The sequence below is a fragment of the Monodon monoceros genome, unplaced genomic scaffold (genome assembly GCF_005190385.1).
Source record: "Monodon monoceros isolate NGI ecotype Baffin Bay Population unplaced genomic scaffold, NGI_Narwhal_1 Super_Scaffold_18, whole genome shotgun sequence".
In the NCBI taxonomy this organism is placed as follows: domain Eukaryota; kingdom Metazoa; phylum Chordata; class Mammalia; order Artiodactyla; family Monodontidae; genus Monodon; species Monodon monoceros.
The window spans coordinates 90,665,554-90,679,244 of NW_021703774.1; the positions used below are offsets into that span (position 1 = coordinate 90,665,554).

At 38.2% G+C, this 13,691-nt stretch overlaps 1 protein-coding gene and 1 pseudogene across 4 annotated transcripts in view; both read left to right on the plus strand.

Annotated features, from left to right (window-relative positions):
• Positions 1 to 4,797: 4,797 nt before the first annotated feature.
• Positions 4,798 to 13,691, plus strand: part of COL11A1 (collagen type XI alpha 1 chain) — a 196,526-nt gene continuing 187,632 nt past the window's right edge. For 2 of the 4 annotated variants that reach the window (XM_029228486.1, XM_029228485.1), the window contains exon 1: positions 4,824 to 5,228. In XM_029228486.1, coding sequence (XP_029084319.1) covers positions 5,123 to 5,228 — 106 coding nt within the window. In that variant the 5' untranslated portion in view covers positions 4,824 to 5,122. Of the gene's footprint in view, positions 5,229 to 13,691 lie in introns of all 4 variants that reach the window. The other 2 variants (XM_029228484.1, XM_029228483.1) reach the window with 2 other exon arrangements.
• On the plus strand, positions 12,594 to 13,176 carry LOC114898847 (annotated as a pseudogene).

Sequence of the window (13,691 nt, forward strand, 5' to 3'; positions counted from 1 at the left end):
TCATGTACCACAGTGTTCATTTCAGCTCAGTTTACAATAGCCAGGACATGGAAGCAACCTAAGTGTCCATCAACAGATGAATGGATAAAGAAGATGTGACACATATATACAATGGAATATTACTCAGCCATAAAAAGAAACGAAATTGAGTTATTTGTAGTGAGGTGGATGGACCTATAGTCTGTCATACAGAGTGAAGTAAGTCAGAAAGAGAAAAAACAAATATTGTATGCTAACACATATATATGGAATCTAAGAAAAAAAAAGTTCATGAAGAACCTAGGTGCAAGATGGGAATAAAGATGCAGACCTACTAGAGAATGGACTTGAGGACATGAGGAGGGGGAAGGGTAAGCTGGGACGAAGTGAGAGAGTGGCATGGACTTATATATACTACCAAATGTAAAATAGATAGCTAGTGGGAAGCAGCCACATAGCACAGGGAGGTCATCTCTGTGCTTTGTGACCACCTAGAGGGGTGGGATAGGGAGCGTGGGAGGGAGGGAGATGCAAGAGGGAAGAGCTATGGGGATATACGTATATGTATAACTGATTCACTTTGTTATAAAGCAGAAACTAACACACCATTGTAAAGCAATTATACTCCAATAAAGATGTTAAAAAAAAATCCCATCTTCTTCTTCTATTGATAGAGATGTTGATGTTTTCCTATAACACTTTGTAGAAAGTCTTGTTTAATATTTGCTGACACACAGGAGCTTCATAAATGCCAAATCCATTCAATTAAGAAGAAAAAAGATAACAGAGAGTAAAAATATCTTGACAAATGTCCAACAAATATTTAAGGTTTTGCCCTGAGTCATTCTGTTCTCTGTTCCTCTCTTCTATGTTTGGATAATTATGAAAAAGAACTATGATAGCTTCCTGTGAGTATAGCTAACTAAAGGATATTTTTAAGAGAGATGTACATGAATGTATAAGGCAATAGGTCTTGCTTGTTTGGGGTTCATTTAGATTTGATTTTACGTTAAGTTCTTTTAAACAGCATGGGTCTGTCATCTCTGAATTGACTCCTTCAACACCCTAACAGACCAAACTTTTCATTTGAAGATTGTTTTATCATTAAAATTGCACTAAATTTAGATTCCTCTCAAGTTCTGTATGTTATTTCACAGTAAATGTGTAGAAAAATACCCAATCATCACTGTGGGGTAATTGTGAGCTAGGCTGACTATGAAAATAAACTTCTCTATCCCTTCCCCCCCCCCCCCCACTTTCTATAATACAATGGTCCATCTGTGAGGTAAGAGGGACCAACTCCACTTTAAAACAGAAAATATTTTTTAGCCACTCATGTATTAGAAAAAAAAAGCTGTAAAATAAATGTCAAACTGCTTAGTCATTTCTTTCTTAAAATAATTGACCTAAAGTTCAGAAAAGGGCAAGAAAGACAAACTATTAGGCACAGTAAGAGAGGGATTACATTCAACAGCAATTTTCTTTTAAACATTTTAAGTATTTCTGATATGTGCAAGAGTTTCCCACCCCCATAATAATTTCTCATTCAATAAGTCAAATTTGATGGTTTTAGTTATTGTACAGTATTTGGAGAAAATGTTCATATATATATATATATATATATATCTTCTCTCTCTCTCTCTTTCTCCCTTTCTGTTGTGAATACCAAATCATTTCAAAGATGATGCATCTTTTCAAAACTCTACTTCTTTCACCTAATTCTACCTGTAGTAATTTAAGTCTTAGTGTAGAGTTCCCTCTACCTCAAATACTCTATTACTGTTTGCATTAGGGACATCTAGCTATGGACAAGGTTTCTTTAGTTCCAGTTTGGTTATTGAGGTCTCAATATTTAAAGCATTGCTTCTGAATCTGCATCCCCTCATTCCTAGGGATTTTTGACAATATTAAGGGAGAGTTATGAGCATTACACAATGTTTAATAAAGCTCTGTGAACTCTGAAGATTGTCTAGAACATTTAAGTTCCCCTAATATGACCTCTAATCAATTATCAAATTAGTCTCTAAGTTTCCCAGACAAGCCAATATGGACAAGTGGTCAATCTAAAATACTGCCACAAAGGATGTGACTATTTTTTCTCTAAACTGTTTTCATCTTGTTTTTGAAAGACTTGTGATGAGAGCAAATTCTACAAAGCTGAATAAATATAACAAGATAGGAAATGTCCTACAGCTAATTGTGCTCCAAATAAAAGACATATGTCAAGAAAATTGTCACATTCTATTACATTTTTAAAGCTCTATATAACAGTTAGCAAGGACTGGCTGAAAGATGGCCTAGGAAACAACGTCCCTGGAAATCATCCCCTGTGAAGTTGAAGGTAGTGAGGTGGGTCTCTTCTATCTTCCCTTTATGCACTTTACTATTTAGCATTATACTTCCTCCTGTTGACTCCACCTCCTGCAAATCCATGAGCAAGTTCCTAGGAGGTTCTTAACCTGGCAGCTAGCTATAGGCTAGAGGGGTTAGGCATAATTAACTATTCCGTACTATGAATCCACTATATTTCCTTCCAGAGCATTAATTCAGACCCAGGTTATGTCCCTCTGGGTAGTGGCCAGAAGAATTCAGACCACAGAATACAGAGACCATAAGGTAGTAATAACTCTATTCACCCAAGCCACTTTGCCTGAAAGGACCCATTCACCGCACTGAGAAGGCCTGAGATGTGACCAGAAGGTGGGGCTTGCTAGACTGACTACAACATTTCTCACCTCCTAGAACAGTATCAGGCTATGGAATTCTCTATAAATCCGGAGAGTTACTGAGAAACAGTTTGGAACACCATTTCTACATGTTGCTGCAAGCACTGTAACTCTCTCTAGCTCTTGAGTTGATTTAGGATTCTGGTAGCTTCATAAATAATGTGTTTCTAAACTTTGTATTCATTTCACTGTTTTACATTTAAGAGAAGACCTAGAAAATAAGTTTAAAAATATAACAAGAATTGGACAAAAAATTCAGATTTCAAAAAATTGTGTTAACTGAAAATTCACACAAATTTTTCACTTTGAGAAGATGAAGGATAATGAAGGTGATAAATTTAGGTATATTTTTACCTTAAGGTTCTTAATTTTTAATTATACATTTCAAATTCAAACACAGTATGATATTTATTTTATTAAATTATATTAACAATTTGAGGTTATAATCAGAAAAACTAGTTGGTGATATTTCTCTGCAGCTGACATAAGTCATCTCAAACATTCCGCAAGCAACATTATTAATACAAAGTATTTTTTACCTATTATCTAAGAGGTAAATTTCTTGATGTGGGAATGGTTCTTTGTCACAGAGAGTGACAGTCTTGTTGAAAGTATGTTTTAGTTGCTTTCCTCATTTTACATGCCTCTTATACATGTCCTTATACAATTCCATCTTGGGCCTCAGTATAGTCTCTGAACAGCTTCCTACCAACTCTTAAACCACATAGCTAGAATATCTGATTAATCTCACGGGTCATGAGGTATATTTTGGTAACTAATAGAAAATTAGATTTCTAAAAATTAGTGGACATATGCACCTCATAAACTTATACCGAGCATAGGTCCTGGCCAAAGCTTCCAGTCTTTACCAACAGGAAAATGTATTCATTCACTCAGCACATCTCTATTGAATAGCTAATGTATGCTGGCACCTTGTTTGGCTCTGTTCCAGAAAATTTTTGAGAGATGTCTTAAGAAATATTAAGGAACAAAAAGGAGCCAATAAGAGGGAATAATTTAAACGCGGAAAAAATGACCAGAGAATCGATACTCCAGGTTTAAGTGGATTACTTTGAGGAGGGATAAGTAGAAGGAATTTAGAAACCTGCCCCCTTCTTATTATTTTCGCTGTGGAGTGACCATATTTTCAGCTCCTGAGGCCCTTTATGAGGAGCTGTGGGCCTAGACGCTTGGAGATCTCCGTGAGTTGCTTTCCCTGTCTTTTCTCCTCCCCCTCTGCCCCCTCATCCGGGTTCAGAACGGAATCAGCTGGAAAATTCAATTACTCACCCCCTTAATGTCAGCTCCCATACATTTCCTTCTCCTCCCGCCTCAGAGTACAGTTCAGCTATTTAAGAGACAAGCCTCTGAATGAAGCTAGCGTAGAATTTAAACATTCAAGAGAGAAACCTGTCAGTTTCAGACCTCGACGGAGAGCTTCCCTATAAGATCATGGGTTTTGACCTCTTGGGTCCCTCCATCTCACCTTCATCCCTTTCTTTTAGTTCTCGGTTTAAAAAAAATATTAAAAATTCTTTTCGGAGCAGGAAAAGCAATGAGTCCGCTGGTTCCACGACTGCTATAAGAAGCAGACTTTTGCACAAGGATAAGGTTACGGCTGGCAGCCCAGAACTCCAGCGGTGTGGCGGATCAGACGCTGGGCTCCTCCCCTCCCCCGCCGACGAACGAGAGGCTAACAGACGGGTGCAAGAAGACAAGTAGCTGTTTTTATTGAATACAGAAGCTCCTTGAAAACTCTGTGGACTCCGGGGCTCTCCTGCAATTCCTTTCATTCCCAAAGTGCTGGAGCCAAGCACGCGTCCCCCGTAACTCCCTCCCATTTCTTCTCGGGGATTTGGGTAGGAGAAGAGGGAGGGGAGGAGTGGGGAGATGGGGAGGGGGTGGTTGGTGGGCTGGGCTTGCAGGGAGACCTGATTCTTGGGCAAAAGAGAGGGGGGCGGGCTCGGGGCTGCCCGCGAGGCGTGTGATTGGGTCTGACCTTCAGCGGGCTTGTCAGTTTCGCCCGGGGTAAGGGGGGCGCCGGAGGGGAGTGGGCGGAGGAGGGGGCTGCCCAGAGCCTCTCGTCCGGCCCACAGACGGCATGAAGCCTTTAGGGGCACGCAGTCCTCACAGATTTTTGGTTGAAGCCCCTCATCTGCCTTCAGTCTGAAGGCAGGGCCCCGCAGAGGACGGATCGGAGGGTCCCGACCAGCGGGGCCGACCGAGAGGGAGAGGAGGGGGCAAGAGACAGGAAGGAAGCAAACCATCAAATTTAAAGAAAAAGCCCTTTGACTTTTTCCCCCTCTCCCTCTCCAATGGCTGTGTAGCAAACATCCCCGACGATACCTTGGAAGGGAGTTGGTCTGCAGTCGCGTTTTCGTGGGTTGAGCTCACAGTTGTGAGTGCGGGGCTCGGAGATGGAGCGGTGGTCCTCTAGGTGGAAAACGAAACGGTGGCTCTGGGATTTCACCATAACAACTCTCGCACTGACTTTCCTCTTCCAGGCTAGAGAGGTCAGAGGAGGTAAGAAAAAAATGGTTTTGGGGAGGTGGGAGATTGCTGTCTTTCTCATTCTGTGCCCCTCCCCCCTTCCTTCTTCCAACCCTCCCCCCACCCCCCAAAGAAGCAATTCTCTTAAATCCAGATTGTAGCTGCCATCAGGTTGGAAGTGAAGACTGGAGAGAGAGATGGATGTAGGCGGGACAGTAATGGGAGAAGAGGTAGCAGGAAAAAAAGATCTGTCAGGCACAGAGCCTGCTGAAATGCCCTTCACCACTTTCCAGGGGCTTTGAAAAGAGGAAAAGTATTACCTTGAACACAAGGGCAGTTGTACAAAGCTTTTGTTTGAGGAACAGTCCTTAGACTGCCCTTTGAACACATATTCTGGTTTCTTCAGAGTCTAACTAATGGAAATGCTTTTTTAAAGGTGAGCTGAGGAGAAAATATAGAGAATGTGTATAAAATGAACCTTGATGAAGTTCTCAAGCTGTTTTACTTTTAGGGATGTGAGAGGAAGCAGGGGGCCTGAATCTTGAAGACTGAGAACACTGTGTTTGTGTGTGTGTGTGTGTGTGTGTGTGTGTGGCATTTTGAGGAGATGTTAAGAGGAAAAAATGAGAGATTATAAGAAATGGATAAAGATAGGAAGAACTTTTTTCCCGGGATTTCAGCCCCCTCCTCCTCCTGTGACCCCTCCCACCCCCAACTTCTTGCAGGTTGGACGTGCAGCTCTCTTGGAGAATGATGAAACTCGCCAAGCAAATGGGGTGGGGGTGGAGGAATAGGGATTGGAGGGAAGGGGAGGGGGCGTGGGGTGGGATGGGAGGAGAGAGGTAAGGAAAAGTTCCTACGTGGCACCACCAAATATTCAATGACCAGACCTGCTCGGGAGACTGCAGCCCTGTCAGTACCCAAGGAGGGAGAGCGACTTCACTCCTCCCCTCCGCCTCCTCCCTCCCCTTCCCCCGCCCTTTCCCGCAAAGGCATCTGGCTGGAGCGGTCCGTTAGGTGCTGTGGACACGGCTGGCGGGAGGACTCCTTTGGAGTTAAGGGAGCCCAAACAGCTTAGAGTAAAAAAGCAAGCTTTGTCAGGAGTGCGCAGAGAAGTGGGGGGGTAAGAAGGAGGGTGGCGATGATTGGCTGAGGGAGAAAGAAACTGTCAACCCCAAATGCGCAGGCTTTAGCGGAAACCTGAGTCTGACCCTGTGGGTGCCAAGATCTGAGTTCTCCCTAATGGGAGTTAGCGCTCCCGGAGGCCGAACTCTGCGAAACCAGGTCTGTATTTCTTCCCCACACTTTGTGATGTTCACCTTCCTGAGTAGCGGGCAGTGGTGGATTATTCCTCTGTGACTTTTCCTGGAGAATACAGTCAGAGCCTCATTAGGACTATATTTGAATTTTGAAGTAAGTTTTGCTAATTACGTGGATTCATTCATTTCTACATTTTAAAAGATAAATAGTAGAGCCTTGAAAGTGGAATCCATCAAAAATTTGTATTTTACCTTTGGTACCTGGTCACCAGCTGCATTGGTCAGTTCTGTCAGCAGGTCTGCCCTCTGCTGGTTTTATTATTTGGAATTCAAGCAACTGTGTTAGTAAATGAGGCCTGTTAAAATCCTTCTAAGGATATACAGTGATGCTGAAAAGGGACACTCGATTAAGGAAGAACAGATATGCTGTTTCTTTTTGAGCTTTTTCAGCCATTTCTTTTGTTCAAACGTAGGAAAAAGTATCATAGTGGCAGCTATTTTTTTTTTTTTAATATGGAAACTAAGACTTTCTTCAATGAAGACAGATGCACTATAAACTCAAGAGACGTTACCATAGGCATTCAGGGGTTATTTCACTGAAGATGTTTCATTTCCACACTGGGACTTCCTTAAAGCTCTAAGGAGATCAGAAAGATCAAATTTCTACACTTGTGATGCATAACTTTTTCATTTAAATGTAGCTGCATACCTAAAACCCTTTTAAACAAACATCTCAGTACCACATCAAATAAATGGTGGAAAAAGAACCTTCTCTATTATTATAAAGCCATCTAATGTGAGAAAGAGCAAATTTTAAGGATAATATGTTGTTTCTGTTTGTCATTTTTGAAGAAATGTCTCGAAAGTTATATGGTTATTTGGATCTTCATATTGTAAGATTTGGTGTTTGTTTCACCAAGTTACTAGGTGCTTATTGCTTAGTGGGAAGCTACACATTTTAAACCTACTCTTGTAGTCATTCTTTGGCCCTTAATGAACTTCAAAAAGGAAATAGTATATTATATATTAATGCTTAAAAAGGAAACACTAGCCTGAATCATCTCACAAGGGGAAAATAAACTCAATGTCTAGCTCTCATACTAGCCTTCAGATTTGCAATTGATGTAACAATGAATAAGTTCCTAAATAAGGTATTATGTACTAGCATTATACTATAATTTATTGATTTCACTGAGGCACACTGGTGTGATTTGGTTGCTAAACCAAAAGATAATTTAAAACAGCCTATTTTCATCTAAAATTTGTATTTCTTGGATTAAAAACACTAAAGCCTTAAAAAGTTCTGAGTCATAATAAATTGGATTCTAAAAATGTGTAGTTAGGATCCTGAAACATCTAATCTTACAGAGAAAAGTTCTTGGAGTGAATGAATTAAAAGAAAATTTATGAACAAACACAGAGTTATATTATTTTACCTTGCAAATCCAAACTCTGTAACTTGGTAATCTTTAACTTACTTATTTAAAATTTTAGTATTTATTATGATTTAGCATAAAAGAGTAAGCATTATTTTTTATAATATATTTATTTGCATTAACTTCAATTTCATGATTCATATATTTGCTTATGGTTAATATAAATGTTTTATCTCATGAATTTATTAATTTCATTTTCAATTAATTCATTACTTATTATAGGTAGAACCTGAGATTTACCTGGAATTTATAGTGACTATAGCCTGTGATTGTGTTAAGATAGAGAGTTTTAAATAGATGGTTTTAAGCGGTTTTTAAAGGAGTTAAGCTAAATTGAGTACGAAGGGAAAAAAATATCTAATTGAATCATTTTTCACTAATTAAGATGGTATTCAACCTTTGGTGGTTGAGCCAGTACTGTGCCTTGCAAAAAGTTGATTAATTTTATGAAGAACTTTCAAAGCTTGTCAGCAATTGGTAGTGAGCCCTGCTGGAGTGTTTTGAGTGCCTGGGATCAGCAGGTGAAATGGTGCTGGCTTCCAGAGTATGTGCTAATCCAACTTTGCAAAGAGATCAAGTTTGTCCCTGTGATTACTTAATCAGATAAAAGATCAGATATGCTTCTGATGACAAATGCAATGTCTTCTATGATTATTAATATTGCCTTTCCATTTGTTTTTTAAATCAAAATGGACAAAGCCTGTAATAAACAATAAAGAAAAATAGGTATCTTATGAGAAGCATCTTCCTGAATCTTTTATACAGATAACCTTAGTTTAGGTGACACATATATATTCAGTTAATTATAGACACTTTCACAAAATTGTCTATTAGTTTTGAAATTAATTTTATCAATATCTTAATGTGACAATTCACTTTATAATTAATACTTAACTAGAATCTACTTTATAAAAATCACTCTCTAAGAGGTACTCTCAGAGTTTTAAATAAAGTTATGAAGTTGAAAAACAAGAAATGTATATACCTAGATAGTACGATTGCTTATGATTTATTTAATTAATTTTTAGCTTCTGTATTTGCCTCAATTTGTGACTAAAATTGAAGGAGCACATTATTCAAGTTATCACTAAAATATAGCAAGGCAAATATGAGCCTCTTTTCATATTTGTGGATAGGATTTCTTACAAAAAACCTAAGTAGTCACCTTTCTTTTCTAAAATTTTTCTTCTTTTCTGAGACAAATTTCTCTTCACTCTGGTTAATTTATAGAAGTACTACCTATGTAATGATAATGAATGGACTTGAATCAAGCTTGGGTGAGAGTGTGTAATAAAAAGCTGAATCTTTTCAAAGGAAGAAAAGGTGTTTAGATTTTTTAAAGAGAATGCTTGAGATAGAAATTCTTATAAAAATTGCATATCTATACTACCTTCTCACTTTACTAACGAGGAAACTAAGGCACAGAAAATTTATTAGCTGAGTCCTCTTTCTCAAAAAAATATATTCTTATAATAGTCAAGGTTTTTCTAATGAGTAAGGTGAAGATTTGCAATAGTGATAAAAATATCTTTAAATAACAGTAGCCGGAGACAATGGAATAAACAATTATTACTTAATGTATATGTATTTATAGAATATGGAATGACCAAATATTACTTAAATGTACATGCTGGAGTTTAAATTAGTGAAAAGATAGATTAAGTGAAAATGACTGATTTAAAGAAAAACAGGAAATTATAGAAAGCATTTAAAAATTCCTCAAAGTCCCAAGTTTAGAGATAGGTAATTTGTAATGTTAATATACCTAATTATATGATTCTATAAGATTATCTGTATCAAAGTAGAAAACACAACACTTTGTAAAATATTTTTTGTATACATATCTTGCTGAATTAAGAACATAGTTTTTTATCCTCTCTAAAGTTATTAATGGAGGACCCAGTACAGCTTTGAATTTTCAAGAAGCTAAGAAAATTATATATTTATTTCAAATAAGGCAAATAGTGTCAAATTTCTATGCTTTTCATGTTAATTTTAGATTGATTGGGTGATATATATTATATATAATAGTCTGGCTTTTATTAATAAGTCAGACAATAAATTCATTTTTACTTGATATGGGTTATTTGTTTAATAGATAATTTTTTCCAAACAAGTGGTCAACTTTGGTAAAAAATAAGAGAGCACTTAGTAGTGCAAATTCTAATTCAAATTTTTCTTTTGGATTGTCAAAGTGTCTGAAATGACATAAATACCTTTTACTTCAGGGATAAACGGACAGTTAATTTGTAAGGAAGTACTCCCTCTTAATGGGCTACCATGATATGTTGTGCTGGCAACCACTATGGTAGAGCTAGTATTTCAACCAAATGAAGTTTTTTCCTCTCTTTTGGGAAATGCAGTATATGTCCTTAGGGTCCTGAAGAAGAAACTATGGAAGTTAATATTTATACTCATGGCTAACTCTAACAATTTACATAAGTATAGGGTTTTATAAATATCAAGCCAGTCCTATCATTTTATATAATTATTAGTGATGATATTTAAGTATTTGAAAGCCAGAATCATATTGTATCCTAAATACACTTTCCTTTCCCATCTACCTTTGGAGAAATAATTAAGTGCAGTTGGTCTGTGATCATTAGGAATTCAGGGCAATTGCAGAGTGGGAGCTAAGGGCTGATTTGCATTTCTGCTTTTACTCCTCCATTTCCTTCATTTAATAGTGGGGAAATGTGGCCTGAGCTGGGTGTGGTGAGAGGAAACCAAACTTTTTTTTGTCTGTTGAAGTTTTGTTCCTTAGCAAAGAAGAAAGAGAGGTATGCACAGGTGCTATAAAAAGTTGCAGCGCTCCCTAAGTTGTCTCACTGAAGAGTCCATTTTAAATTCAGTTTTCAGGTATACTAAAAGTATACTATAAAAAGTTTCCTAAATTTGGACTTTTTCTACTCATTTCTTTTGCAATTTAATTCAGAAACTAAGGGGTTTTGTTTTTCATTTAACTGCCTTCTATATTCTAATGCATCTAATATATTTATTTCTCCTTTCAAAACCCTAATATGATTTTATTTTTATAGATAATCTTGGGTTTTTTTTTTCTACTTTCAGTAGTGTCAGAACTCAACATGAATAATACTATCTGGTAGAGAAGATGAAAGTCAATTTTAAAGTGATTTAGTGAGTAGTATCTATCAGTTGCAGTCTTTGGCTTACTACTGACTTGGCTAGTGGTTCTTTAGACATTGGCTGATCACCAGACCTACTGTTATCTGGTAAAATAAACTCTTTGCTTGCTGCGCATGGAATTAGAGACAGTGCTATTAATTTAGGAGAAAGAACTCAGAGAAAAGAAAGGTTATCATATTTCAGAGTAAGAGACCAGCTTAAATACGACTTGACAATTGAGAACTAAAACAAACCTGTGTAAAAGTGCTTTAGCACAATCAACTTTTGCAATTCCCTCAAACCTTCTTTTTTTTCCTTAAAAAGCATTTCTTTCTTATTTTAACCAAATTTAATTGCTCTTGAATGGCCCTGTACTGTACAGGCAAATGAAGGTCCCTATTCATAGAACTTGAGCGCATAGGGTGTCAGTGGAAGCTTCCTTCCTCTGTCTGACTGGTAAACTCGCATCCGGGCTTAAACGAGCGAACCTTAGATGGTATGAGGTGGTTGGTTTTCCCTCCTCAGATTTTCACAAAAAACTTCCCGAAAGGATGCCTGCCAGAAAGAGCAGTAGCTGCAATTCCTGACAAAACTAATGAGAAGCTCTAGCGCACTTTCCTACTTTGTGCTCTTGGATAGCTCTGCAGAGAAAGAGCCATAAATATTAGAGTGGTGTTTGCCCTTAATTCTCTTTTTAGACTAATTGTGGAGGACAACCTACTACTTGCTGTCACTCTTTGAACGCTGATGAATCTTCAAAATACTTCACTGGTTTTGAAGACAAAAGTGTTGTCCAAATGGCCTAGCGTGGTGTAGAGTGCCCTTCAGGATGTGGCCCTTGTGTATGTCCAGGCACAGGATCAGCCTTTTTCCACCTGCTGCCACCCCACTCCCATTCACCCTGCACTTGTTGAGCCATGTTGAACCTCTTGCCCATATTCTCCCCTATCTTTGAACACACTATTCTTTGTACCTAGAATGTATGTTTCCTTCTCATCCATCTCACAGATGCCTTCTCATACTTCAAGATTTAGCTCAAGCTTCATACTCCAGGCAGATATAATAACAAGCTCTCACACTGAATGCATGCCCATTATGTACCAGGTCCTGTTGTAAGCACTTTTTGTATAAAATATCATTTCATTCTGACAGTTGTCCTGGAAGTAAGCTAATACTAAAATCTCCATTTTACCCGTAAGGAAATTGAAAAACAGAGAAGTTAATTATCTTTTTTTTTTTTTTTTTTTTTTGCGTTACGTGGGCCTCTCACTGTTGTGGCCTCTCCCGTTGCGGAGCACAGGCTCCAGACGCGCAGGCTCAGTGGCCATGGCTCATGGGCTCAGCCGCTCAGCGGTATGTGGGATCTTCCCGGACCGGGACACGAACCCATGTCCCCTGCATCGGGAGGCAGATTCTCAACCACTGCGCCACCAGGGAAGCCACAGAAGTTAATTATCTTGCTTAAGACCATACAACTACTATGTGATAGACCTGGGATTTGAACCAAGGCAATCATGCTCCAGAGACCTTGCTTTTGATCACTTGCCCATGTTTACTGTGTATTCTTAATACTTTTACACAGCCTTCGTGACTTTGCTTATGATTATGGTGCCCTGGGGCCTAACATTAATGCACAAATCATGCAGCTGCACCATAGTGAATATCGTAAATTGTGTGAATAACTTGAATGCCACCAAGGAAAAATATAAAGAGACTCTCATTAAAGATGATGTTATAATTCAGGTAGCTCTTCAGCCTGCACTAAAGTTCAGTGTTGGAGGACCTGTCACCCTTCCCATTTTAGGGACAAACTTCAGCCCTAATGATGCTGGAGAACCCAAAGGGGAGTGGATGGAAGCTAGTAAATGTTACTTTATTTCCTTTGACTGATTGAAGGAGAAGTTGACAGCTGTATCTCTTGGCATTCAAGGTTCAGATTGGGGTTGGCCTGGTCTCATTAAGTTACAAGGACACTTACAAATTGCTGCCTGTTCTAATCAGGATCCATTACAAGGAAGAACAGGTCTTTTCCACTTTGGGGGATTGGTATGGTAGTATGCTTACTACCTTCAGTATAAAAGTGTCAGATCTGATTATCTAAAAGCTGTTTGGAATGTAATCAACTGGGAGAATGTAACTGAAAGATACATGGTTTGCAAACAAACAAACAAACAAATGTGCACACACACATTATAATTATTTTAAAAATTTCTCATTTATATGTTAGCCTTTCTCTAGGAGTTGCTGGAGGGTAATGACTATGATTTATTTTATTTCTTCCCCTGGTGTCTACCAACATGCCAGAATGCACAGGATATGATATAGTCACTATTTAGATTACTAATTGTCTTCTTACTTTGCTCAGCAGACTGGAACAAGGTTAAAACCTAGTTAACTTGGAGTGGTGTGAAGTGACCTCCTCATGTCATGTTGTTAGCAGTAATTAGATCTCTCCTCCCCCCCTTTTTTTACTCATTCTCTGAAAGTGAATGAGTTGCGACTTCTTCCTAGCTTTCTTCATCTGGAAAATAGTTTTGCACATTCTCTCCAAAGATATCTTTAAATATTTGAAGCTCTTGATTGACCATATTACCTCTAAAACTGTAGTTTGCTTTAACATAGGAATCTGATCGAGAAAAATACCATATGAAGTCGTGTTTTTGCTTTGACAGCAA